The sequence below is a fragment of the Girardinichthys multiradiatus genome, chromosome 4 (genome assembly GCF_021462225.1).
Source record: "Girardinichthys multiradiatus isolate DD_20200921_A chromosome 4, DD_fGirMul_XY1, whole genome shotgun sequence".
Classification (NCBI taxonomy): Eukaryota; Metazoa; Chordata; class Actinopteri; order Cyprinodontiformes; family Goodeidae; genus Girardinichthys; species Girardinichthys multiradiatus.
Genome location: NC_061797.1, coordinates 50,638,365 through 50,665,113, shown reverse-complemented (window position 1 = coordinate 50,665,113; position 26,749 = coordinate 50,638,365). Strand labels below are relative to the sequence as shown.

At 44.0% G+C, this 26,749-nt stretch overlaps 1 protein-coding gene across 5 annotated transcripts in view; it reads right to left on the bottom strand.

Annotated features, from left to right (window-relative positions):
• LOC124866497 (serine/threonine-protein kinase BRSK2-like) overlaps window positions 1-26,749 on the bottom strand; it is a 156,035-nt gene that overhangs the window by 39,368 nt on the left and 89,918 nt on the right. For all 5 annotated transcript variants that reach the window (XM_047362295.1, XM_047362296.1, XM_047362297.1 and 2 more), the window contains exons 3-7: window positions 12,490-12,575; window positions 9,527-9,667; window positions 7,831-7,947; window positions 5,096-5,129; window positions 4,628-4,696 (exon numbers count right to left, since the gene is read on the bottom strand). In XM_047362295.1, the coding sequence (XP_047218251.1) occupies window positions 4,628-4,696; window positions 5,096-5,129; window positions 7,831-7,947; window positions 9,527-9,667; window positions 12,490-12,575 (447 nt within the window). The remainder of the gene's footprint in view (window positions 1-4,627; window positions 4,697-5,095; window positions 5,130-7,830; window positions 7,948-9,526; window positions 9,668-12,489; window positions 12,576-26,749) is intronic.

The following is a 26,749-nucleotide window of genomic DNA, read 5'->3' as shown; positions in this document are numbered from 1 at the left end:
TCTGAAGGATGCTTATTTTCACATCCCCATCATCCCGAAACACCGCAAATATCTGCGTTTCGCTTATCAGGGGATCTCATATCAATACAACCGCCTGCCGTTCGGTTACTCTCTCGCCCCACGCACGTTCTCCAGATGGGTGGAGACGGCGTTGCAGCCGTTGTGCTCGGCATGGATGAGGATCCTCTTTTATCTGGACGACCTGCTTTTGCTGGCTCGGTCCAGAGAGGAAGCGGCGGTACAGACAAAGGCGCTGGCCGCACATCTGACAGTCCTGGGGTCTTCCATAAACTGGCAAAAAAGTTCTGTTTTCCCATCCCGGATGATCGTTTATCTGGGGGTAGAGTTAAACTCAGCCACAATGAGAGCCCGGATCTCACAGCCGAGAGCAGACGCGCTGTCAGCGCTTCTCCGCCATGTCAAACCTCACAGTGTAGTGACATAGATCCTGTGCGTCAGAAGAGGCGGATGATCTCAGTCCCTCCTTCAGTGGGACCCGACCTGGCCCACTGGGGAAAACCCCGCATCCTGTCAGAGGAGTTCCCCTCAGCAGACCTGCGTCACACGTCTCAGTGTTCACAGACCATCCCTGTCAGGAGGAACGTGTCAGTCTCGGGCGGTGGGAGCACAGTGGCCAGACCACATGTCTCTCCACATTAACGTGCTGGAGCTTCTCACAGTGTGGAAGGTGACACAGCATTTTGCTCCTCTGCTGTGGGATCAGCATGTTCTGATCCACACAGACAACAGAGTGGCAGCAGCCTACCTAAATCGCCAGGGAGGTGTGCGCTGGGCTCAGCTGCTAAACATTTCCAGACGGCTGCTGTGCTGGGCGCGCATGAACCTGCTCTCCATCAGAGCAGTGTACATCCTCGGCGTCTTGAACAGAGGAGTGGACATCATGTTGGGGGGTGGTCCTCGTCCCGGGGACTGGAGTCTCCATCCTGAGCTGATTGTTCAGATCTGGAGCAGATTTGGGAAAGTAGCAGTGGATCTTTTCGCCACACGGGAGAACGCACAATGCCAGTTGCCCACGGGAGGATCCACCGTTAGGAGTGGACGCCTTTGCTTACAGCCCGTGGCCGAAAACGCTCCTTTACACTTTTCCTCCAGTTCCGTTGATCCCGTGGCTCCTGGACCACGTCCAAGAGGAACAGCTCTCAGTGATTCTCGTAGCCCCCGAGCGCATAAGAGCGCCATGGTTTCCGAGCCTGCGGCAGCTGGTGTCAAGTCGCCGGTGGCAACTGCTGTGGAGAGAGGATGCACTCCTCCAGGCGGGAGGGGCGATCAGGAGCGTCCCAGAGTTAGGTCAACGTCTCTGGGTCTGGCCGCTGAACGGGAGCGCTTAGAGAGGCTGGGTCTCCCGTACGATGTGGTGCGCCCGATTCAGGGCGCCTCTACCAAAGCGTCATACGCAACAAAGTGGACAGCTTTTCAGCGCTGGTGTGCAGAGAAAGGCGTGGAGCCTTTTTCATGTCCATTAGGCCACGTGCTGTCATTCCTCCAGCAGCTGATGAACAGAAATTTAGCTTTCAGCACCATTAAAACTTATGCTGCAGTTATTTCCTCCAGTCAGGAGGGTTTTGGTGACAGAACGGTTTTTAACCACCCGCTGATGAAGCGTTTTCTGCGGGGTGTACGTAGACACAGACCTGTGTCACGTCCTCTAGTCCCTCAGTGGGATTTAGCGCTCGTCCTGCGCGCACTGGTTAAAGCCCCATTTGAGCCCTTAGATCAGGCTCCACTGAAATTTCTGAAATTAATAACAACATGGTCACATGTGACCTACCGGTGGCTCACGTGAGTCTATATAGTCACATGACACCGGGAACCCAGTCCTTCCTTCTTCTCACACGCAGGTTGATGAATGCCCTCCAGAGGCTGCGCAAGCTGCCTTTTCTTCCAGGGTTTCTGGTAAGTTTGTTCGGCTCACCGGTAGCGTTTTCTGCTCGTGCCGAGTCCGTTCATTCCTTTATACATTGCTATTCCTGATTGTCTGACTTGTTGGTAGCGTTTTCTGCTCGTGCCGAGTCCGTTCATTCCTTTATACATTGCTATTCCTGATTGTCTGACTTGTTGGTAGCGTTTTCTGCTCGTGCTGAGTCTATTCACTTTCTTCGGCAGTGGTTTGCTGCTCACTTTGATTTGGCTCGCCAGTGGCGTTTTCTGCTCGTGCTGAGTCCGTTTAGTTTCGGCAGTAGTTTACTGCTCGCTTTTGTTTATTCCTGTTTGTCCGACCAGCCGGTGGCGTTTCTGCTCGTGCTGAGTTCTACGGCTTGTTGCTGTAACAGGGTCTTGACGGCCTTTTTTCTGCCCGCTCGACCCCATCTGTCCACTGGGTCATGGACAATCTTTGTTGTGCGTCCTGTTTGGCTCCCCTACAGCCGGAGGACGGTCATGACATGTGCCCTCCCTGCCTTGGTGTTGACCATCTCAGGGAGGCGCTTTCAGATCATGCCTGCTCTAATTGCAGCGTTCTGTCCCAAGTGGTGCGGTTGGCCCGGCTGTCCTCAGTCGCCTGGACAGGGTGCGGCCTCCACGAGACGCTCTGCTGAGGATGTGTCCTTGGCGTCTGGGAGGAGAGCCAAGCGGCGAGGGCCCACGGGACTGTCCTCTAGAGTGGACCAGCTTTCTACGGAGCTGGCCCAGATGAAGGCCCTCCTTCAATCTCTCCGGGGGGATGGTGGCCGCAGTGAGTCTTCCCCTCCTGATCAGGCCGGGTCCTCGCATTGCGAGGATGATGTTATTTCAGTTGCGGCCTCGGGCACCCTCTTTCGAGAGGCCTTTCCGGAATTGGGCTCCCGGACCTCAGGTTTGGGTTCCGGTGCCTCCCTGGGAGGTGCAGGGGAACCGGTGTCTGCAGCTATTAAAACAGCTCTGGGCCGTTTGCAGCTGGACGTTCCCCTGGCCCAGCCTGCTCCATCTACCGCCTTCTTTAGGCGCCGTGATGCCGAAGCCGCCTTTGTTGTTTCTCCCTCAGCAGAGTACGTCCAGGAGCTGCATGCTTGCTGGACGGACACAAGGGCCTTTTCCAGCCCGACAGCGGATGGCAGGGCCCTGGCTGCCATGCACGAGGCGCCCAAGTTCGGGTTGGGCTGCATCCCCCCTGTAGAGTCTGCCATTGCCTCCCTCATCGTTCCTCCCGATGAGGCGTTGAGGACTAATGCCCGTTGTCCACGACCGCAATGCCGTGTCATGGACGATTTGCTGTGTAGGGCCTACAACTCAGGTGCCCGGATGGGCCGTATAGGGAACTCACTCTCCCATCTGATGTCGGGCCTCTCCTCTTCGTTGGAGTCGGTTCCCTTGGACCAGTCGACTCAGGGCTTGGACGCACGCTCTCTACATTGGTCCATGTTCGGCGCCAGGTGTGGCTGGCGCAATCGCCCCTGACCGAGCCTTGCAGGAGAACGCTGAGGGCTCTTCCTGTGGTTCCGGGGGAACTCTTAGGTTATTTCGTTATTGAGTTACCCTTCCTGCAGGCAGACGCAAGGTGCCATAATATTTATTATCAGCCACGGTTCGTGACTTATTATGTTATTGTCACTGTGGCTGTATTTTATTAAGCCTCCATGTGAACAGAGGTTATTCTCCTCTGCTGTGTTGTCTGTGGCACACAAGGTTGTTCTGCTGCATCATTACGCATGATCCAGCTGCTGATCTGTCTCCACGTTCCTCCTGGAGATTTTTGACCTGCTCTGCTCATCGTTACACTGTTACAGTTCGTAACCTTCGTTTTCCTATTTACAGCAGCAGGTCTGTTATCTCAGCCTCTCCCTGACCAGAGATATTCTTCTCTGTTCATTGTGATGCGCAGGACGCTTGGAGTGTGTAATTACGCATTCAGAAGGCTGATTTTCTTTTCACTCATGCGAGCAGATGCTTCAGGTTGTGGTCTGGATGGACCCAGTGAGGCATAGACTACATCCTGCTTTGCCTTTAACCCACTAGCGACAGCCTTAAAGGGCGAAGCCTATACGAAATAGAACGTTGGTTCTGTACTGTAAACCCAGATTCTAGGAGCATAGGCACAGCCCTTTAAGCTCTGGGCCTCACTGGTTCCTGTATGGCTGAAGAAAAAAGCTATTTGGAAGCCGTTTGTCTGGTTTTACCGTAATTTATATGGACGAATTAGTATTTTGTAGACATATATATATTTTGTGGGCACAAATACATTTTTTGTGTGCACAAATTAATATTTAATGGGAAGGAATTAGTATTTTGTAGGAACGAATTAGTATTTCGTGTGCACCCTATATATATTATATTATATATAAATGATCTGAAAACCAATTCAAACTATCAGTGTGCTGTAGATGAATCCAAGATGAAATTATTGTATTACGGAAAGGAAATGTACTGTATTAATAATAAATAAATATATATATTCTTAATTGTATTATTATAGGTTTATTTCTTTGACATGTAATCCAACCATTATTTCCTACTTTAGGTTTATAGTTTAAGGCCTTTTTTTTTTTTAACATGCATCTCTGTGACCAAGAGGAAGTAGCTCATTAGTCGCTCATTAAAGTAGCTTTTTAAATTCTGTTTTCCACTCCAGTAATCTGGTGTGTTTGCTGGCGGTCTGGATGACGGATCATGCAGCAGCTGCAGAGTTACTCACTACTAAAAGTGCAAACAGGATGACCCCGCAGCTCCACGCGTCTGCTTTCCTCCCGTCATACTTCTCTCCCTGAATGAAGCAAGCGAGGATAAGACACAATGATCAGAGTCTGATTCTTCTGTTTAGCCATCAAAAATAAAAAATTCTGGAATGGTCTGAACAGAACTCAGACATGGATAGAAATAAGTCACTTACAATTTGAGAGATTAACATTATTTTGCAGTTAAAAAATGGAAAACTGATGTCCAACTAATATAAAGTTCAATCAGACCCAAAGTTCTGCAGAAGTTATGAACGTTTGTTCAGATCCATAAGGAGAAATATTGGTTAAAACCAAACAAAGTGCTTTTCAGTTTGGAGGCGACATGAAGAAGAGGAGGAGAAGGAGAGCGCAGTGAATGCAGAGAGCTGTGATGTAAGAGCAGCTCTTACTGAATAAAAAGACAGGAATGGAGAGAAAGCACTCACCCTGATCACCTCCGGGCAGGCGTAGTGAGGAGATCTGAAAGCAGAGGCAAACTGGAGGTTAGTCTGGATTCTCTGCACGAAACATGTTTACACAAAAACAAGTGGAGGAAAGAGTTGAGCAGCTGAAGCTCTGAACACAGAAGTAAAACTTGTTATGGCCTGGTGGATCTTGGATTGTTTCGTAGTCAGAAGGTCTGAACACAAATCAGCTCCATCCAACAGTGGCACCGACTCAGCTTAAAAAGAAAGCTGGAGACGAGAAAATGGGAATAATGTGACGAACAGGCAGGATGAGGAGTTCATCTCCTACAACACAGGTTTCCAACAGGGTGCACAATTTATCTGCATTAGCATCGATATTGGTCCGATAGATAAAACTGGATATTCAACAACCGATGATTAATTCCATCTTGTTGCAGTTTGTGCTGCTAGGGGGGTATGGCCATGTGGTGTCCGACAGTGATGCAGTGCAGGATTATGGGATGTACATCCCTGGTTTACAAATAAACTGATTACAGATCTAGATGAAACAGTTGCTGCATTGTTACATTTGTTTTTGGTTAAAACACAAAATGATTTCTGATGCGGCGCAGAAAATTCAGCTGTTCCTACTGGTTGCCCACTGCAGACATCAGCCAATCAAGACAGAGTATTTTGCTTGAAAAGCTTATAAATCAATAAAAATCCAAAGCTAGATGTATTTGTTAAAGAAATCCAGCCTGGAAACAGTTTTTACTGATTGGTTCATGGATATACTTGGACAAACCTATGTTTAAGCCTTATGAAGATGTGCTCTAAAATGTTACAGTGCATTAAAATGCTTTTATTTATGTCCTTCTCTCTGCTCTCCATACAGCCTCACTGTTTCCCATTTTACAGAGTAAATGTTATCTTTTTATGTTTATTTTTCAACACAAGGGCACAGAGTTCATGTCCATCCTCTGCGAGCTGACGTCTGGAGTTGTTGCTGTTGATCTGAACTGCTTTCAGGTGAAGGTAAAGTGGACAAGAAACAAACATCCTGCAGCCTGCATTTGGAAAACAGTTACAAGAACTATTTATTTGCTAACAGCAATATTTTATTGTGACATTCCAGAAGAACGTTGACAAACTGCATTAATATGTTGCTGTATTTTTTAGAAAAAATGAAGAAAACAGGAGCTGAGTTCTGCAGGCATTAGGAAGAGTTTTCCTGACCCTTATTCCAGCGACTGTCTGCAAGATGATGAAAACGCAGCAGAGAACCTCAGTCTGGTCCTCATCAGAACGAATGAAGCGAAGAGCACGATTCCTCTAACAGCGTGGCGTCGAAACTCTCAGAGTAAACACAGACACTTCATCTTTGCTTATGACATTCCTAATTATGCAAATGGATGTTGAAGCAGGTCGGCTGGAAGCGCTCAAACACAGACACTTCACAACACACCAACTACAATCTAATTACAGCCGAGCAAATTTTCCTCTTTCCTGCCGGAGTCTACTCCACTTGTTTGTTTAGGGAAATTTCATTAACGTCACAAGAAGAAGAAGATCACACGACTAAAACTTGTCAGAGCGTCCTGGACAAGACATCTGACAGTCTGATGGGGATAAAGTTCTGGTTCCTGCAGGAAAAAAACCAAACCTGCCTGCTGCTGATCCACAACTTCACTTCACAGACTAGATATCATCCTTCTTAGCAGCAGGTAACTAGAAATCCTAACAAAATTAAAATAAATAAATCCCAACACACTTTTTTTTAAAGCAGGTTAAGTGACCTTTTTGACTCACTGAGAACCTCTAGTGGCTAAACTCAGACGAGAGATTATGTTCCTCTGGGGATCAACAAAACCGTAATACCGTTCAGTTTTCGCAGACAAATTACAGAAATCTGATAAGGAAAGTGTTGCTTGTTACATTCTGCGCCTCGGTGACGAGCCTTTAGAAGCCCCTTCAAGTGTCCCTGCCTGTCCTTCAGTTAAAAGCTGATCTTGCAAGTTGTAACGAGGTCTCAGAAACACACGCATTACAGAAGAAACATGCATTAGAAGATGTGAACACGTGATAATAGAAGGAATTGCTTTGTTTCCAGCTGCATGTCCAGCGCTGTTGTTTAAATGATAATGAGGGTTTTGGTTTGACGCCTCCACGCTGTGATCCCCCGTGCTCTGTGAGGCGTTTCTGAGGACCGGGGCTTTAGCTGTTCCATGTTCCACGTGCCTGCGGTTACCTCTGCACAGCTTAACTGGTTGGACCTGCTACCCATCCTGCAGGGCTTTTAGAACCCCCACTAACAAATAAGCATGCAGGCCAGATTATTGGATTTAATGGAAGTTTTCTCTTATCCACAAAATTATACTTACAGGCTCAAATATATACATACACCTCCAATAATATTTGGTCAAATTCTGGCTGATATTTGTCCACTAATAGTGACAGAATTGGTGGAGTTTATTTAAATTGGTCGGTTCATCCCGGGTCCAAAATGAAATCACGGGTTCTGGAAAGATCTAATGTTTGCCTGCTTTATCCTACACTGATGTGGATGTGTGATTAGCGTGATTTTCTTGCTGGAACGCCCAACTGTGTCCAAGTTTCAACCATCTGACCCAGTGACCACTGAGCCAGCTGTTAACTAGAAAAAAGTCTTTAGCTCATTTAAACTGAGAAAAACCTCAACGGACAAAAACATTTTTAAGGAAAAGACTAAAGGAAAAAACGTCTCAGTAAAAATGAGGTGCCAGGACAGTACTCACCCACAGCTGGTCTCCAGCAGACTGTCCCCGACCTGCAGAGACGCCATGCCGAAATCCGCTATTCTGATGTTGTTCTTCTCATCTAACAACAAGTTCTCGGGCTTCAGATCTCTGTGGCTGCAGGACGACAGGGAGAAGAGACAGGGTGGGTTTCATTCATGCCCAAAACTCTATGGCTAGGTGGTGCTGGTGTATTAAAGTGGTGGCAGTGTATCCGGTTCCTGGCTGGTCCAGGTTGGGGATGACAACAACATATTTATGATGTGGGCCCCACGTACACAGGCATGGCTTGGTGAAATGAAAGCAGAGCTGGGTTATTGTTAGGATGGCCTTAATAACAGGCTGCGACTCTATCATGCCCACACTGGACAAGCTGTCCTACTGCTGCACTAGCTATAAACAATAGGACTGTGCTATGGGGTCACAAAAAACAATCCCTGCTCTCTAAGCACCAATAAACCCACCCCCACCCATGTTTTTCCTTCATCTGCTGGATGCAAAGCAAGCAGCATTGTGGCAAATGCTGCAGGACTGAGATTCTGCAAAGAAAAGCTTCACCTGCATCTTTTTATGCACCCAGTTATTATTCAGCTGGTAGGTTTTTATGGTTCCTCCTCCAAAGCAAGGCTGAAACTGATGATTGAGGTGCAGAAATCTCTCGTTAATAAAGGGACATTCTGAGATTGTAGCAGGTTCTTCATCCAATCTGAAGAAGCTCTACAATTCTGTGTTTACTGCAAACATGTCATCTCTGTTCTTCTATGTTCTTACAGCTTCACATAAAGTGAATATTAAACTTTGACAGCTGCAGGAAATCAGTCTGTGCTTGTACTAATGTGACCCAAAGGGTCTGGTTTTTTAAATGCAACTGTTTCTTTGCAAACATTTACAATAAACTTCCAGTTTATTCAAAAACAGTGTGGGCATTAAAACCTGCAGTTGAGGAGCTTCACTCTTTCTGTGTGGTTCATCCAAAAAAAAAAAAAACAGTGTGGAATAAATCGGGTCCTTCAAAGCCAAACACTTGACGTCTAATGCCGAGAGTTGGTGCAATGCATCTTTGATGTGCAATTGCACTTAGATACAGAGCGCTGCAGCCAGGAGTGGAGGAACTAAAGGTGTCAGCCAGTTGAGAGGAGATCAAGAGGGGAAGCTACCTCTAAAGTTGCCCCTGGCATCAGCTGATGAGAAGAGGAAACCAGCAAAATGGAGAAAACACTTCAACGTTTTCAGGAATCATCTCAGCATATGAATATTCTTAGAATATGCTCCGTTTGTGCACTTTTATCTGCTTCTCCCCCCTAATGAATGCACAACACACTAAACCCAGACTGGGCTGTAGGTGCACGAAGACAATGGTGGGAAGAGAAAAGCTTTGGCACTTGGAAGAAGCACCACAGTTGGGTCTATAAAATCACAATGTTTGGACCCGGCTGTAGATTCTCCCTGGAGTCTGATTAAGCAGATGGTCTGCATACAGAAACTCGGTGCTGCAGTGGTCAGTCAGCACAGATATATCAGACGCCTCCAGGAACCTAAAGAAGAACTGTACGAGCCTTTAGAGCTCATCAGAATCAGCGGGCTTGTTTCTGACTCTCAACATCGTGTTTTCTATCAGATGATGGTGCAAAATTCACCAGATAAAATAAAACATGATAAAAACAGGATTAAAACTTCAGAGTCTGTGACTACAAACCATATGGAGTGGCTGTGGCAGAAGTCCAGCGCTGAGATGATCTGTCTGAAGAACTTTCTGGCCTCTTTGGGGGTCAGTCGGCCTTTCTTCACCAAGTAGTCAAAAAGCTCACCTCCGGACACGTGTTCTAGCACCAGGTACCTGCAAAAAAGGAGGTCAGAGACATGAAACCTTTTCAGGTCCTTTCTAATGTAAAGAATCACAGATGCTGCAGGTACTACCATCCTAGGCAAATGTCTTTCCACCTTGACATTGTGTTAACCCACACCTGTATTTTCTGTCGAACTTCCAAACACTGATGGAGAGAGACACTCTTTGCTTGTTATTGCTCCTAAATAACAGAATTGTTACAATTTTTACAGAAATAGCAACAGGAAGACTTCCAAGATGCTTTTAAAAATCCAGGACAAGAAACATGATTTTATTCACTCTGCATTATTATTTATTTGAATGAGCTTCTCTTATCCTGGCTTTCAGTTGTTTTACTTTGATATGGTTGCTGTTAGGCTTTTATTGTTCAACACTATGAGACAACTATATGCACTTTAAACGAAGTAGCTGGTTTATTTGTATATTCAACTTTTGTTTGATAAAAACAATATTAATAAACTTGTTGGAGACAGAAAAACCTTCAAACAAAAACATATGTTTGAGTAGTTGGCTCTAACATACATTGATGTAGAAGGTAAATCTCTGAGAAAATCCTCAACTCTGGCAGCTTTGCGTGTTTGTGGTTTAAAATGTTTTATCTCCTGCGCTGATTTATCTGAAGAACATCTCTGATCCCTCCTCGTGCCTCCAGCAGTTTGTCCTGCGGCCTCAACATCCCTGCGCATGATTTATTACCAGATTAAGAGAACCCGCTCAAGCATTTACCTGTCAGAGCCATTTAAATTAGAAACCGGGCCAACTGTGATTTGTGAGCGAGAGTTTCTGTTTGCATCCATGATGACCATCCGTCGCTGTCCTCGCAACATTAAGAAAACAAATTCCAGCTCCATTCGACGGCGGCGGCTTTATCAATTATTGAGCAGCGCATCAAGCGTTGCCGCTGGAGCGCAGCTGCAACATGCATGAGATTAATGTGCTCAATAAAAGAAGGACATGCAGGAAAGCTGCTGTTGCAGGCGACAGGTTGAAGTGATGGAGACACGAGCAACAATTCATGCTTTAATGAGAATACAAGAGAACAAACTGCTCCTCATGTCGCAGTTAAACTCCTCAGGTTGGTCTTTATTAAACGCTCCACACAGAAATTATATTTTATCCGCTCAATTACTTTGCTAGTTAATGTTTAACTGATAGTTGACCTTTGAACTTTAGGTTTCAGACTCTTTTATCACTTAGAGGGATGAAAGTGATTCTCCTGAACCATTTTTTTTTTCCCAAGGTAGAAAGTTTTTACGCCACACAAGCGCAATGATTCTGAAACAAGGAGTTTGGATGTATTGTTTTTCACTGGTACCACTAGAATGAAAAAGACTCAACCCATGATGCTACCACCGCCATGACTGAAAGCATGTACAGTGTTCTTAGGTTTGAAAGCCTCACCTTGACTCCTCCAAACATTCTTCTAGCCCAGGGGTCAGCGACCTTTACAACTCATGCATTTTTCACTTGATTCTACTTAAAATCATTTGTCTAGAGGTGTAAAAGCTACATGACCCTTTAAAACCTTTTGCTCATTGGTTCCCAAAGTAGGGGAACTAAAGGGGCAATCAGACAAAGACCCCAAAGAGAAATAGCATTTGGAGGAGTTAAGGTGAGGCTTTCAAATCTTAAAACACCTTACTACTGTGGAAATATAAAGGCCTTATTATTAGTAGTTAAAACTAAGATTTATTGGGGACTAGCCTGTATTATTATAACACAATGAGTGTTTATTAGTCCAGGTTAAGACTTGCATGTCTTTTCTGTCTGTATCCACATGTAGGAAACAATTCTTAATTAAATAATGACGTATATCTCTGTTTTTTATGCTGTTGCTGGGGAGACAGAATGATTGTGTATGTGTACCGCATGGCAGCATGGGGTATAAAATGTAATGTAATGCAGCCCCCAGTGAGACAACACACACGGGTTTCCAAGGTATAGCAGTCTAAGTGTGACGTCTCCCTCTCAGAATTCAGATTGGTTTTAATAAACCTGTGGGAAATACAACTGATCTAACCCTGACTTTCGTGAGGCGCCCTGAGACGACATGTGTTGTGAATTGGCGCTATATAAATAAACTGAATTGAATTGAATCCTCCTGAAACACAAACTGTTACAAATGGAAATAAACATCGGTGGTTTATTTCGACCCAGTTTAACTGATGGAACCGTTACCGATGTTATTGCCGATATAATGTGCATCTCTACTTTAAATCCACATGTTATTTAACTGTAAAACACTGAGGTTTACCTTTTTATTGTCATCATGCTGCAAGCTAAAACTATGTTCGCTTTTTCTTTTCACTTTGATTTTTACAGCAACCTTCAATTCAGAAAGTAATCATGTAATAAGCAAGAAGGTCTGTGGTTTGAATCCCGGCATGGAGTCTTTCTGCATGGAGTTTGCATGTTCTCCATGTGCATGTGTGGTTCTCTCCGGGTACTCCGGCTTCCTCCCTTAGTCCAAAAATATGACTGTGAGGTTAACTGAATACTGTAAAATGCCACTGAGGTCTAAGGTTGTTTGTCCTGTGATGGACTGGTGACCTGTCCAGGGTGGACCCCCCCTCTCGCTCAATGACCGCTTGAGATAGGCACCAGCCTGCCCAGCAACCCTGCAAGGACTAGTGGGTCTAGACACCAGAGGGATGGAATCAGGTCATAATGATTTATCAGTACTTGATTTACAGTTTATTTACAGTTTCTGGCCTTCTGTATCTATTTTTTCCAGCCTGAAAACAAATCTCAGACTTCACAGTAAAAGAAAATTAGATATAAGCAGTAAAATAAACCATTGGAATTAAACTTACAGGTATTTCTTGTTTTCGTAGACATCGTGGAGCTTCAGAACGTGGGGATGCTCGATGAGTTTCAGAATGGCAATCTCCCGCTCAACCTGCAGAGAAAAACATGCAGACATAAGCAGTCACAATAAACATGCAGGTTAATGTTGAGCTCAGATTAGGACAGATTGGGACTGAAAACATTCTGGAACTACAGCCAGAACCCCTGTAACCTTCTGCTGCAAGCCTTGCTCCAGGAAGAGAAAGCTACAGTTGGTTGGAGCTCAGAAGATACATGGTCGAGACCTTCATGGCAATTTTCCCAATTTGGAAAATAGTTGTTTTTATGATATTACTAAAGTGTTTTGAAAAGTGTAGACCTGTGTCCAGGAATACTCCCAGGTTTCCTGAGCAGGTGGGCAGAACCACATGCACTGAAGTCAAGCAGAAGGACACAAAATTCAGTTTGCAAGGTACAGGTGTTCCATCAACAGAAGGAAGGAATAAAGTTAGTGTTTTCAGGTGGACAGGGTAGAGAAAAAATAAAAACTGTTGACTGGTTTACACCCGATAATAAATGGGTCGGTTTATGATCTGGTTTAATTTTCAGTCTTTGAACCCGCTCCACCTCCTGCGCAGAGTTGTGACTGAGGTGTTAAAATCCAACTAGTCTCCAAACTCACACCCAGAACTTCAGCATCGCCGACAATGTGGAAACTCTGAGCCCTTCAGCTTTGTTTCTATTAACAGATCTCCACAGATGTCCATCTTGTGGTGGATCTTCACTTCGGATTCCTGCAAATCCAAATATTTTCTCCTCACCCAGTAACCTGACAGGTTTCAGACAGATCATTTCACTGGGGGGTGGAATCAGTTTAAAGCAATAATTTACAAACACAAACTTTAAATTATTACTAAATATTGTATTATTAATCTCAGTAGGCTAAACATTCTCGATGAGAAAGCTATCAGTGGTGTTTGGAGATAAATCATCTAATATAATAAATCTATCCCACTGACATGTCCTAAAGATCTTCATCCTTACTCAGATTTAAACACATCAGCATGTGTTAATGGTCCTTTTTTCTGCCTCTTTATCAGCAAAGCAGCAAAAACAAATGTGAGTCGCCCTCTCAGTTTGGACTCTGCTCGGGTTGATGTGACAGATTCGAGAGGACGGACAGACTCGCAACACAAGACCCCCTGGAAATTATATTTCCCTTCCATCAAAGCCTCTGCTCTTCAAAGCCCTGTCACAGTGAGAGGAGCTGGAGGCTGGCAGCAAATAAATAAAAAAAGAAATCCCCTTTAATCTTCGGACCCGCCGTCCTCCAGACCCGACCGTCACAGCAGCTGAGGAGAACCAAACTCTAGAAACACCCAATGATTCCCCAAGCCTCGTTGGATTCAGGTAAAAATCAAATGAAAACAGTTTCAGAGAAGCAACACAGAGGGACTAATGTATGAATATTGTTGTGGTATAAAATCAGTGGTAATGTTTTTGCTTTGTTCGAGTTAGATGCCACCCATCTGTCTGGCCGATGCAATAATGTGCTGTTCAGTTAAAGTTGTCATAGCTGTTGAAGGATGAGTTTTTGATTAAAAAAGACATTTAGAGGGAACAATCATCCAGGAAGAAAGCCTAAGCTGGACAGCTGTGGTCTCCAATCCCTCAGGTGGTACTGCATCAAGAACAACCATTCCTCGGCAGCTGACAGAACCACACAGACGCGAGATCACTTCAGGAAACCAAACCAACCTGGCCCCATGTGAGAAAGGGATTCCCTTCTAAACCAGATATCTGCTTTGCTTGTTCCACACTTGGCAGTAACAGTTGCCATCAAGTGTTTCAGCCCTTCAGATGTGGACTTGCTGTTTTCCTTGGGATCACTGTCCTGTACCCGAATGTTCTTGAGCTTAATGTCAGAAACTGATGGACTTTCTCCTCCAGGATTTTCTCCTAGAGAGAGCTCATGGTTATATTAATTACAGAAGGAGCAACCCCAGACCATCACACAACCGCCACCTTGTTTGACCTGAATACAGGCATATTTGTTTCCTGAAATTCTGTTTTACTCAGTTCACAGATTATTTTCACAGAAGTCTTGGGGATCATCAAGATGTTTGGTAAATGTGAGACAAGCCTTTTTGTTCTGTGGTTCGGCCTTGGAACTCTACCATGGAGGCCATTTTAGCCCAGTCTCTCTTTGTTGAATCATGAACTCTGACCTTAACTGAGGCAGGTGAGGCCTGCAGAGCTTTATATGTTGTTCTGGGTTCCTGTGTGACCTCCTGGATGAGTTGTTGATGTGTTCTTGGAGTAGTTTTGGTAGGTCAGCCACTCCTGGGAAGGTCCACTGGAGGTTCTCTGGAGTACCAAAGTCATAAGTCTCATTTATGACACTAGAGAAGTCGACCGCACTGATAGTCCTCTTGACATTTAAACCTTTGTTTGGGATGCAGCTGAAGCGATGTAGTTCTAGTACCAACAGTAGACAGCGCTGAAGATAAAATCTGCCTGTATTCAACAACAAGTAGCAGAAGAAGAGTCTAAAAAGGAAGTACATTTCTGCCTAAGACCCCTCATGGGTTGCCACAGCTGATCACCTGCCCCCCTCAGCCTTTCCTTCTCCTCTTTAACTGTTGAACCAACTTCCATGTCCTCCTCCACTATGTCCATAAATCTTCTCTGGAGTCTTCCTCTTTTCCTCCTGCCCAGGAGCTCAGATTTTTACGGTCACAATCAGGCATCACCAGCCCATACTTTGAGACATTCTAGCTATACTTCAGGAAGTGATCATTCTGTGTGTTCTGCTCCAAGGTCCGTACATGTCCCCGGTGTCCAAATTGGCACATCAGCCCGTGCTGCCATCAGATATAATTACCTCTGTTTTAATCACTTCCCTGCCGGGCTCAAACAATGTAGCATGGCAGAGGCTAATTAAAGACATGTACCAGGTAAGCAGGCTCTGAACCCGGCGCCCACCTGATTACGCTGTGACACTGATGCTTATTAGACTCCATTATGTCCCATATGCTTTTTTAACGTGTAGTAATAAAGTGTGCTTGTGTGCTGCGATGGCTGGTAGAAGGTTGCAGGTGAAACGCTGGGTTACTCATCGCCCCCCGTTGAGCAAAGACAGCAGAAGTGTTTCCTACTGTGATTCAAGTCAATAAAAAGGTGATAATATTTAAGCCTCTAATAGGTCAAGTTGCGCAGGATGCAGACAAAGAGGAGCCACTTTAAATTGAATTACCTCCTGGATGTCTGAGGTATTAATACAAAGCAATTAGCGCTGGCTCTATTCATGTGTTGTGGGAGAAATGGAAATATATGTGTGACATTTCACACCTCAGTATCTCCACACTGAGAAACCTCATTAAAGTGTGAAAAGTGAGATGAAAAGTCAGCAGGAGGACATCATGGTCATCCAGAGTTCAACCTCTGCTGCTTCTTTAAATTTATTTCTTCCCCTCAGCTGAGTGTTAAAGCACCTTCTCTGCATCTCAGGATGGTTTATTCAGCATAAGATCAAACTTTTACCATCTTTAACCAAGTCACAGCTTCTACGATGCAACTGGAGAAGAAGCAGCGCTCCTGCCTGGTGTCTGGGTTGAATATTAGTCATGACACCCTGACCTAATCCAGACAAGTTAAAGGTAGCCAGTCTGTGAGTAAATCAGTCTGTTTATTCAAATTCTCTGTTTTTATTATACAGTATATACCTTGACCCTCGCTTTAGATCTAACCACCAGAAGTGAAGGCTCACACCCCAACCGTCCAAACTTAAACACAATGCTGTATTCTGTCTGCTGGTACCCCACAGGAGCCTGCTTCTAGCAGGGCGTAATTCCAGCTGTGGCTTTGCAGGGACAGCAGAGCATCCTGTCACTTGGAGCTGTTCTCTCTGACCATGGCAGAGGTAAGAACAGCCAAAATAACAGAACAGATGTTTTCGGTTGTCTTTAATTTGTCAGCCAATGTTAACGAACAGACTCAGAATTCAATTACAGAAAAACATTGTCCTCTTAGTGACCTTTATTAAAGCTTCATCTAAAAGGGGCATTTTCATCTCAAAATTTAACTAATTTCTGTAGAAGATTGTAGAAATATTAATTTGTCCAATACTTTATACTGTACCGGAACAAGTTTATCTCAGTTATCTGCTGCCTGACGCACAACTTCTTGACAAATATATAAGTTTTATTTTTTTATAAATAGTATCTTATTAATAATTGATGGATGAATTCATTCAGTTTTGATGAGCTTAGCTGAACTTAGATCTAGTTCGTATAAAAGCTTAACTTCATTAAAGAGTTTCTAAATGTCCCAGAAAACCTAGTTAAATTGGATCTTAAGGCTAATTCGAGGTGTGTGATACAGCCATGTTAAAGTGTGAAAGACTTACTGAGTGTCTGTTGGGAAACCCGAGGAATTGCAGAGGAATTGCAGGGTTCTTTATAAGACACATTCTATGCGCTTTAGCCCTAAAATGTTGCCCAGTTTTCTCCTTTTCAATCAAAATTTTATGCTGCAGCTCTGAAACCTTTACTGGTTTTAATCATTACCATGGTAAATTTTACTGATAATGTTTATTATTAGTGTTTTAAAATGAAACGACAGCTGCATCTTAGGAGCACAAAACAGCTTTATCACAGCTCCTTCCTCTCAGCAGCTGCTAGACTCTATAACCATCACTGCTCCCTGCAAACCCAAACAGTTTTTTCCATTTTTTTGTTGATAATCTGTTATTTTTGCACTGATATACAGCACAGTTGTACATTTTTAAATTATCTAACTCAGTTGCAGATGGTTTAGAACCTGAGTATGCTATTTTTAACAAAGGCAGTTTTTTTCTTATGTTGCATTTTTGACCTTAATGTGTAATTATTATTTTTTTGTTAGTATCTTTATGTCACTTTGATGGTGGTACATCTGAATTTTGCCACTGAGGGGCATCATTCCATTGTCTTTAGCCATTTATCCTTGCAGGATGGCAGGGGTCTGGTGTCCATCTCCAGCATTCATTGGGCAAGAGGCGGAGGACGCCCTTTCACAGGACAACAACTGAGACACACAGGAAAAAACAACCACCCACACACACACTCTAAGGGTAATTTACATAGACCAGTTAACCTAACTGTCATGCTTTTTGGACTGTGGGAGGGAGGTGGAGTACCAGGAGAGAACCCATGCATGCACAGGAAGAACATGCAGCCCCACCAAGGGACAATAAAGAATATTTCAATTTTATTTCTGAAACCTATTAATCAATGCTGTTAAGCATCAATTAAATGATGCAACACACGTAGACGCAGTGAAAGTAAAGCAGATATTTGAACCAACAAAGAGCACCAAGTTTTAAGCAGAATTTTGGACTTTCTAACTGTGTGTGAGTTAAATTTATTTATTTATGTATTTCTCTTTTTCTTATGAACCTTCTCAAAACACCTTTTTGTTGAATTGACATTTTGTTATCGCTTTTGCACTGCGGCAGGCTATTTCTGTTTTATACTGCTTTTATTTTTGGTTCTTACCGTAAATATTGTTCTAGGAGGACGGTTATTAGTGTTACACAAAGCAAGGCTTTGTGACGTAGCTGCAGCAGCCAGGCAGAAGCTGCCTAACTGAGCTGCTGGTAAGATGTGTGCTAATGCTACCTCTCACTCTTAATAATGTTTATATTGTTAAAAATAGTTCTCACAGTTTTGTGTTGCATAAAAGTATAATGTTAACTGTCTAAGTGTCAAACCCAAAAGCTTTGGGTTTGGTTAAGATTAAACCGTCACGCTTATAAAGTTGTCTGAAGTTTTTCCCTCTAAAATGTGCTTGTTGGGCTGCAGGGATTTGATGTTGACTGTAACCATACCCAGCGGTTGAGTGTGTCCTACTCTGTGTTTTATAGGAATAAACTGACGCAGATCCTGGTTCCAGTGTGACGTTATTGATCCTTTTCACAACTGTTACATGTGCAAAGAACAAATTTCTCAAGATGCATTTGTCCTCACTCCATGCAGAACGGGACATTTAGGTTCTTCAGTACCTCACTGATTATGAAAGGGTTCTGTGCACTATATCTCCAGAAGTGAAGAAACCCTCTGGGAAATGATTCTTCTCAGCTCTGAAAGGCATTGAGATGACACGAACAGTCACAAACTCCTCAAATGACCTCAAACTAGTTTCACATTGTGCATTAGAACTCCACCGCCTCCGACTTTATTGGTTTCATCAGCCGAAGGCTATCTGCTCTGGAAACTGTGGTGGAATAAATACAGGTTGTTTCAACATTCACCTCCAAGCACAAGATCCAAGATCTTATCACAAACCTGCCAAAGATCCAACACTGGGAATTCAAACATAGAGCGATTATCCTGCCGCTGCGCTACGAGGCAGGATCAGAGACTTAGTGAGGCATCTTCAGGTTCAACTCCAGGTTTTCAGGCTCTTAAAGTGGGTCAGGTTTTACTGAGTCGTAACTCTGTCACCTTTACTGCTGCTGAGCAACACATGAGGCAACATTTGAAAAGTTTAGACACACTCCTCTAATTCTCTAATGTCAAAGGAGTTTAAGTCAAAAGTTTCTAAATATTTTATAGGGTTAAAATCATCTAAATCTAATCTGAGAAATTTGTAACAAACAATAAAAAGGTTTTAAAACCCTAATTGAGTCAGATAAGGTCCAACTTTCTGTGAGCTGTTTAGACTTTAAATGATTGTAAATCACAACGGAGCTCTGAAACAGTTTTTTCTGCTCCTTTCACCAAAACTGCATTTATTTCTGGGGATCATTTTACTGTTCTGTAATTTTGGGGAAAAAAAACACTGAATTACATCTAAACTCGATAATGTGAAATAAAACAGGAGTTTTTCTTTTTTACTATCAGGTTTTTGTGACGGAAACAGAAGAATTAGATAAAGCGTAATTTTGCTCTTTTTAATTAAAAATGGAAAACAATAATAAAATACAAAATGTTAAAGCATGACTGAAACTGTCTAAATGTAACACCTTTTATATCTAAGTGTGATGCTTTTGAACCTGGGTAGAAAAAATACGATTATCTCTGTGGTGAACGTTTTAAGACAAGAAAAGATTATAAAAAGAATCCTACTTTTTTTATTTTCAGCAAAAGCTACAATTACAATAATTTGTTACATATAGTTTGATTTACCTCCAGAAACTAGTTCAGTTAGTCCAAGTTTAACATTTGAATAAAAAAAGAAACATCCTCACGTCCTCCAATAAAAGAGCTTGAAAATCCTTCATTTCTAAGGCAAAGTGTTAAACTTCTATTTATTTCTTTCACATATTTTCTATCTCTACTCATTCCTGTACAAGATTCTACAGAAATAAAGAAATATCCAGAGAAAATACACCATATGCATCAGGAGATAATAATAAAAAAGCTTTGATTGCTGTAACTGAACCAAACAGACTCTCTGCAAACAAAAAGTTACAAACAGCAGCAGGAAACTTTATGTGAGGATCAACTCTGCAATCACAACCAACAGGAATCACTGTCAGAGCACAAGAACTAATGTAACCTGGGAGATGTCAGTCAGCTGTGTTTTGAAACCTGAATGCATATTTAGAACATTTAAAAACTTCAACAATCTAGAATTTTAACTTAAAAACCAAATTTGATCATCTTCTGTCCCTCGGCTGGTTTCATGTTCAAATCCTGCCAACACACATTTTCCTCCTTTCCTCAGAGAGGCTCCGAGTCACGTCTAATGCCAATAAACTCCTCAGATCAACGCCTCCTCGCGTCAGAGCTCCTCTTAATGAATTATGAGGATTGACTCTGGTTACGGCGCCCTGCTTCCAAATCTCTCTTTAACTGAAACACGATATCGGGCCGAGGGGCACCAGGGGCCATAAATTGGAACATCCGCTCGGCAATCAAACCGCCATCTGTTGCTATGACGTCCAGACGTTCTGGGAAGTGAGGAGAGCACGGCTCACTCTGCAGTCCAATCGCAATCAAACAGCAACTGTCAACACCGTGACAACAGACGACATGGAGCATTTGGGCACTTTATGGAGCAACACAAATCCATTCAGAGAGACGACAGGAGGAGCAGGTCTGCTCTGTGACATGCTAATAAAACAGGAGAAGAGTAAAGAAAGGAAAAAAGGAAAGAAATGGGAAGTAAGGATGGTAAGGAGATGACCTAAAAAAAAATTTGGAAATATGTTGAGAGAATGAGTACAGAACACAAATATTGGACCTACAAACCACCGGAAAACAACACGGAATCACTATCTGAAGATGTTCAATTAGTTGCTTTATTCTACACCAAAAACATACACTTAAAAGCTTAACCTCCCGGCTTTGTGCATCATACAAAAAATTATGAAAAAACTATGAAATTGTTTCAATTATTGGCACTTATTTTTTATAAAAAATACAGAATCACGTATCACCCTGGACAGCTTCGCCAGTCCATCGCAGGGCAACGTAGACACACACAGGACAGAGGACAGCGAGAGGAGCAGAAAACATCCCTGGATTGTCCCTACCTTCTCACCTAGGAACAGCAGCTGGAACTGGGCTCTGAACAGGCTGCCATCAGGCTGGCACGGCACCAACATCTACAGCAGAACCAGCTGTCCACCTCAAGCTGATAAGTGGTGCACTTCTGTTAACATGATGCACTTTATGCTATTTGATTTTAGATTTGTATCTATGCTGTGCTTTTATGCCACTTATTAGCATTCATTTATTTAAGATCAAAAGAAAATTGCTCTCGTTTTTGTTGTGTGACCAGTAAATCCCTTGAACATTAGATTTATTTAAACAATCATGGGAACATATTTTAAATATCTGTAAGAACAGCCAGTATTTCAGCCAGTCAGTCAATCAGTCATTTTCTACTGCTTATTCCACAGTGGGTCATGATGGAGCTGGTGCCCATCTCCAGCAGTCTACGGCCGAGAGGCGGGGTAAACCCTGGACAGATCACCAGTCCATCGCAGGGCAACATAGACACAATCAGGAAAAACAACCATGCACACATTCATTCACACCTAAGGGCAATGTAGAGAGACCAACTAACCTAACAATCATGTTTTTGGAAGTGTGTGCAAAGCCGGAGTACCCAGAGCGAACCCACGCATGCACGGGGAGAACATACAAACTCCATGCAGAAAGACCCCCGAGTCGAACCCAGGACCTTCTGGAGCAACAGTGCTACCAAATGTGTCACTGTGCAGCCCTCCACCAGTATTTCATCTTTAAGAAAATAAATGTGACAAACATGTTTCTTCTCTTTTAAAGGCAGTTAAAATGATTTGATGAAAAGCACATCAGTACACAGACAGAAGACAACAATCTATCTTCACTGAGCGACAGTTTCAGTTCCTCTGGTGTGAGATTCTGTTGGGGAATGTAAATTTGTGTTGTGGTATGAAGAAAAGAGACATTCATATGCAAAACCCCTCAGAACGTTTCCCAACAGCACAAAGTTCATCATGAAAGCAGCAGAGGAACAACGAAGCTGCAGCAACATCTTTAAATGTCAAACATGATGGAACGAAGTGGGCTCTGCTGGAAATACCAGCCGACACAGGCCGATGTTTTAAACATGGACTCACATTCTTGGCCGGCTGGATGGACTTCACTGTGTGAGCTCACCAGGGCCGTGACTCGAGGGCAAAAAAAACGGTGTCTGTTGCCATAACAACATCTTTGAGACAGACAAGCACCGGTTGGTATCGACAGAAACACATGAACAGAGCTCTGAGTTCTGCACCTCTAAGTACAACCAATACGAGCTGCTGGATGATTATCTGACAAAAACAAAGGTGCAAAGCTAACAATGCACAGGTGTGTCGGGTTGTTACAGAACAACAAACCATCAAACTGCTTCCTTGCTTGCATTTTTAAAGGAAACATAAAGGAAATGTCTCTCTGTTCATCATTTCACTTTCAGGATGAATAATTAACTCTTTCATCTTATGAGACATGAAATTTAAAAAAATCAACAAACTGAAATTACACTTTGGCATTACATGTAATTAGACTAACCTAAACGTTAAACTTCAGCATGAATATCATCTTCATCGTTTTATGGGATGAAGTAATGTTATTCTACGCCTGTTGCAGTACATACATGCACCGAAACATTTCTTGCCACATCATAACCGCTAACCCTAACCTTCAGAAGACCTTGAATTACAAACTGTTTTTCCCTTGAATACATGTGAACCAGAAAGTAATTTGGACTGTGACGAAATGAAATGTTTGATACCCCTTTTTGGACAATGATAAACAACTGACTGACAGCTTGCTACAAAAGGTGAAACATGCATAGCTCCACTCTATGCTTCAGACTAAAGAAACATCTGGAACATCATCACATTTCTGAGAAGGAAACAAAATCAAACCTGAGTTTGCTTGTGCTTCTAACTCTGAAACCAGATGCAAGTGCAGTTATGCTCCTAGAACAGCTCTGCAGAGTAGAGCCCATCTCTGTGCGCTGACAAAGTTTGAGTGAAGTAATATAGATGCACTAAAGGAAAAGCCTGCCCATGTTAATTTACATAAAACAACCAGAGAAAACTGCTTGGCATTGCTTAAGTTTGTGTTGTGCAGAATGCCAAAAATACCATCTACTGAAAGCTGGTGGTCATTTCTGTAAAGAAACTGTCAGGTGTGCCAGAGAAGGTCAAATTTATGCTTTTTTTCCACTAAGGTCTGCTTGATATTTTTGTGGATGGCATTAAATTGACCTCTGGTAATAAAGTAAAAAACCTTGGTGTTAACTTTGACTAGGACATGTCATTTAAATCCCATATTAAACAGGTTTCTAGGGTTTCCTTCTTCCACTTCCGGAACATTGCAAAAACTAGTCCATGCATTTGTTCCTTCAAGGTTGGTCTATTGTAATTCTTTACTATCAGGATGTCCACAAAATGCAGTTAAAAGCAAAGCCTTCAGTTGAGGGACTGGTGCAAAGAGGATTGAGTGGCGGACGAAGGTGGAGACCTCAGCAGACCGATCCCCGGATGCTTAGGCTGGCTCTACGGACGTGGAATGTCACCTCGCTGGGGGGGGAAGGAGCCCGAGCTTGTGCGGAAGGTTGAGAGATATCGACTAGAAATAGTCGGGCTCACCTCCACGCACAGTGTGGGCTCTGAAACCCATCTCCTCGACAGGGGCTGGACTCTGTTCTACTCTGGAGTGGCCCACGGAGAGAGGCAGTAGGCTGGGGTGGGTTTGCTTGTTGCCCCCCAGGTCAGCCATCTCGTGTTGGGGTTTACCCCAGTGGATGAGAGGGTCGCATCCCTGGGCCTTTGGGTTGGGGACAGGTCTCTGACTGTCGCTTCGGCCTATGGGCCGAGCGGTAGTCCGGAGTACCCGGCCTTCTTGGCGTCCCAGTTGGGGGTGCTGGATAGTGCCCCTCCCGGGGACTCCATTATTCTGCTGGGGGACTTCAACGCCCACGTGGGAAACGACAGTGACTCCTGGAGAGGCTTGATCGGGAGAAATGGCCTCCCCGATCTGAATCCGTGTGGTGTTTTGTTATTGGACTTCTGTGCTAGTCACGGATTGTCCATAATGAACACCATGTTCAAACATACGGATGTCCATGAGTGCACTTGGCACCAGGACACCCTAGGCAGGTCAATGAACGACATTGTTATTGTATCATCAGACCTCCGGCCGCATGTTTTGGACACTCGGGTGAAGAGAGGGGCTGAGCTGTCCACTGATCACCACCTGGTGGTGAGTTGGATCCGCTGGAGGAGGAGAAAGCCGGACAGACTTGGCAGGCCCAAGCGCATAGTGAGGTTCTGGGATTGCCCCTGGGATGCCCCCTCTAGCCAAGACCTACAGCATGCGCTGGGGCGATTCGCAGCCGAGTGTGAAGCGGCTGGGATGAGGATCAACTCCTCCAAGTGCGAGGAAATGGTACTCAACCGGAAAAGGGTGGCTTGTCCTCTTCAGGTTGGAGGGGAGTTCATGCCTCAAGTGGAAGAGTTCAAGTATCTCGGGGGTCTTGTTCACAAGTGAGGGAAGAATGGAGCAGTAGAACGACAGATGGATCGGTGCGGCTACCGCAGTAATGGGGGCACTGTGCCCCCATTACTGCACAGTAATGGGGGCACTGTGCTCTCTTCACCACCGTTGTGGTGAAGAGAGAGCTGAGCCAAAAAGTGAAGCTCTCGATTTACTGGTCGGTCTACGTTCCTACCCTCACCTATGGACATGAACTTTGGGTCATGACCGAAAAAACGAGATCCTGGATACAAGCGGTTGAAATGAGCTTCCTCCGTAGGGGCTCGGGCATCTATACCGGATGCCTCCTGGACGCCTTCCTCGGGAGGTGTATCAGGCACGTCCCATCGGGAGGAGGCCCAGGAGATGACCCAGGACACGCTGGAGGGACTATGTCTCTCGGCTGGCCTGGGAACACCTTGGGCTCCCCCCGGAGGAGCTGGAGGAGGTGTCTGGGGAGAGGGACGTCTGGGGGTCTCTGCTGTGTCTGCTGCCCCCGCGACCCGGTCCCGGATAAGCGGAAGACGACGAGTACGATGATCTAGCTCCATCATACATCAGAGATTGTTCCATATGTTCCTAACAGATAACTTCGTTCTCAGACTGCAGATTTACTGGTGGTTCCTAGAGTCTCTAGAAGTAGAATGGGAGGCAGATCCTTTAGTTATCAGGCTCCTCTCTTGTGGAACCAGCTCCCAGTTTTAGTCAGTGAGGCAGACACCCTGTCTACTTTTAAGGCTAGGCTTAAAACTTTCCTTTTTGATAAAGCTTATAGTTAGAGTGGCTTAGTTTATCCTGAGCTATTTCTGTAGTTATGCTGCTATAGGCTTAGGCTGCTGGAGGACATAATGACCACTTTCACCCTCTTCGCTACATTCTCATACTACTCTCCAATTTTTCATTATTTGCTGTTATTTCAGCTTTTAACTTTATGTTCTTTCTTTTCTCTTCCTAGAAGCTACACCTGGCCTGACTCTGTGTCTACCTGTGACACCTTCCTGGAGAGGCACATCAGCTGAGCTGCTGCTGCCAACAACTGGCCCTGTCTTTCAGTGTTTAACCCTGTCTCTCCCATGGCTACTGACTGAGCTTCTACTGTGACTAACTATGTTCTCTCTTTCATCCTCTAGCCTTGAAAACTGGATCAGAGTTCATCTGCTTAGCTGTCTTTCTCTCCTAGATGAAGCCACTAAAGGAGCTACGTCCATTAATGTTTTACTTTTCTTTCCCATAGAAAGTTCTCCTCAGAGCCCCCAGTCAGTCGTGGCAGATGGCCACTCACATTGAACCTGGTTCTGGTTCTGCTGGAGGTTTCTTCCTGTTAAAAGGGAAGTTTTCCTCTCCTTTGTCTCTACATGCTCATCCAGGAGGAGTGAATGCTGCAAGTCCCTGACTCGATGCAACCTGTTGAGGTTTCCTTAGATGGAAAAACTTTTTAACTGTTTGATATTTAGGATTAATTGGAATAGATGTATTTCAAATCTGTATGATTCGATTGAACTGACTTTGTAAAGTGCTATGAAACAACATATGTTGTGAATTTGCGCTATTTAAATAAAACTGAATTGAAAAATCATTTCTTTAATTTCTTTAAATGATACCGTTTAGTGTGTGAGTCCCATTCAGTTCCCAGAAAATATGACCCTCCTTTAACTGTGATTAACACCACTAAGTCAGCACTTCCAAATCCAATTCCTGCCGCTAGGAACCAATCAGCAGCGAGATCCCCACACTGGCCTCCACATACCACTGATACATTTCACTTTAAACTCACTGTTAAAGTTATCTTGGCAATGATTATTAAATGTTCCTTCACTCAACGACAGACTTTGCAGAAGCATCAGTGTTAATGGCCAATTAACTGAAGAGCAAGGCAGAGCTCCTCACGCTGCCCATTAAGATAAAAGTGGCAAGGTCACATGACCTCCATCATCTCCACTCAAACACAGTTTCATAACGATGCACTTCATGTTGGAACGGATGGAATGAAAGAGGTGAAAAGGTGTTTTTTAGAAGAAAATTGGCCTCTGCTGATGATTAACAGACCATCCAGTCTCTCTTTAACTCTCACAATGACTCACTCAGGTTATCTGCTGTGTACGCGTGTCATTTTCATCTGAACGGGCCCGTCTTTATATGACAGTAATGCAGAATAAAACACTGTAAAGGCTGACAGAAACTGACATCTGAGAATGAGTGAGACAGAATGTAAAAAGGCAGACATCTGTAATAAAAGCTGTCAAATCAGCACACAGAACTCCTTTCTAATGTTCTGATGGAGAAA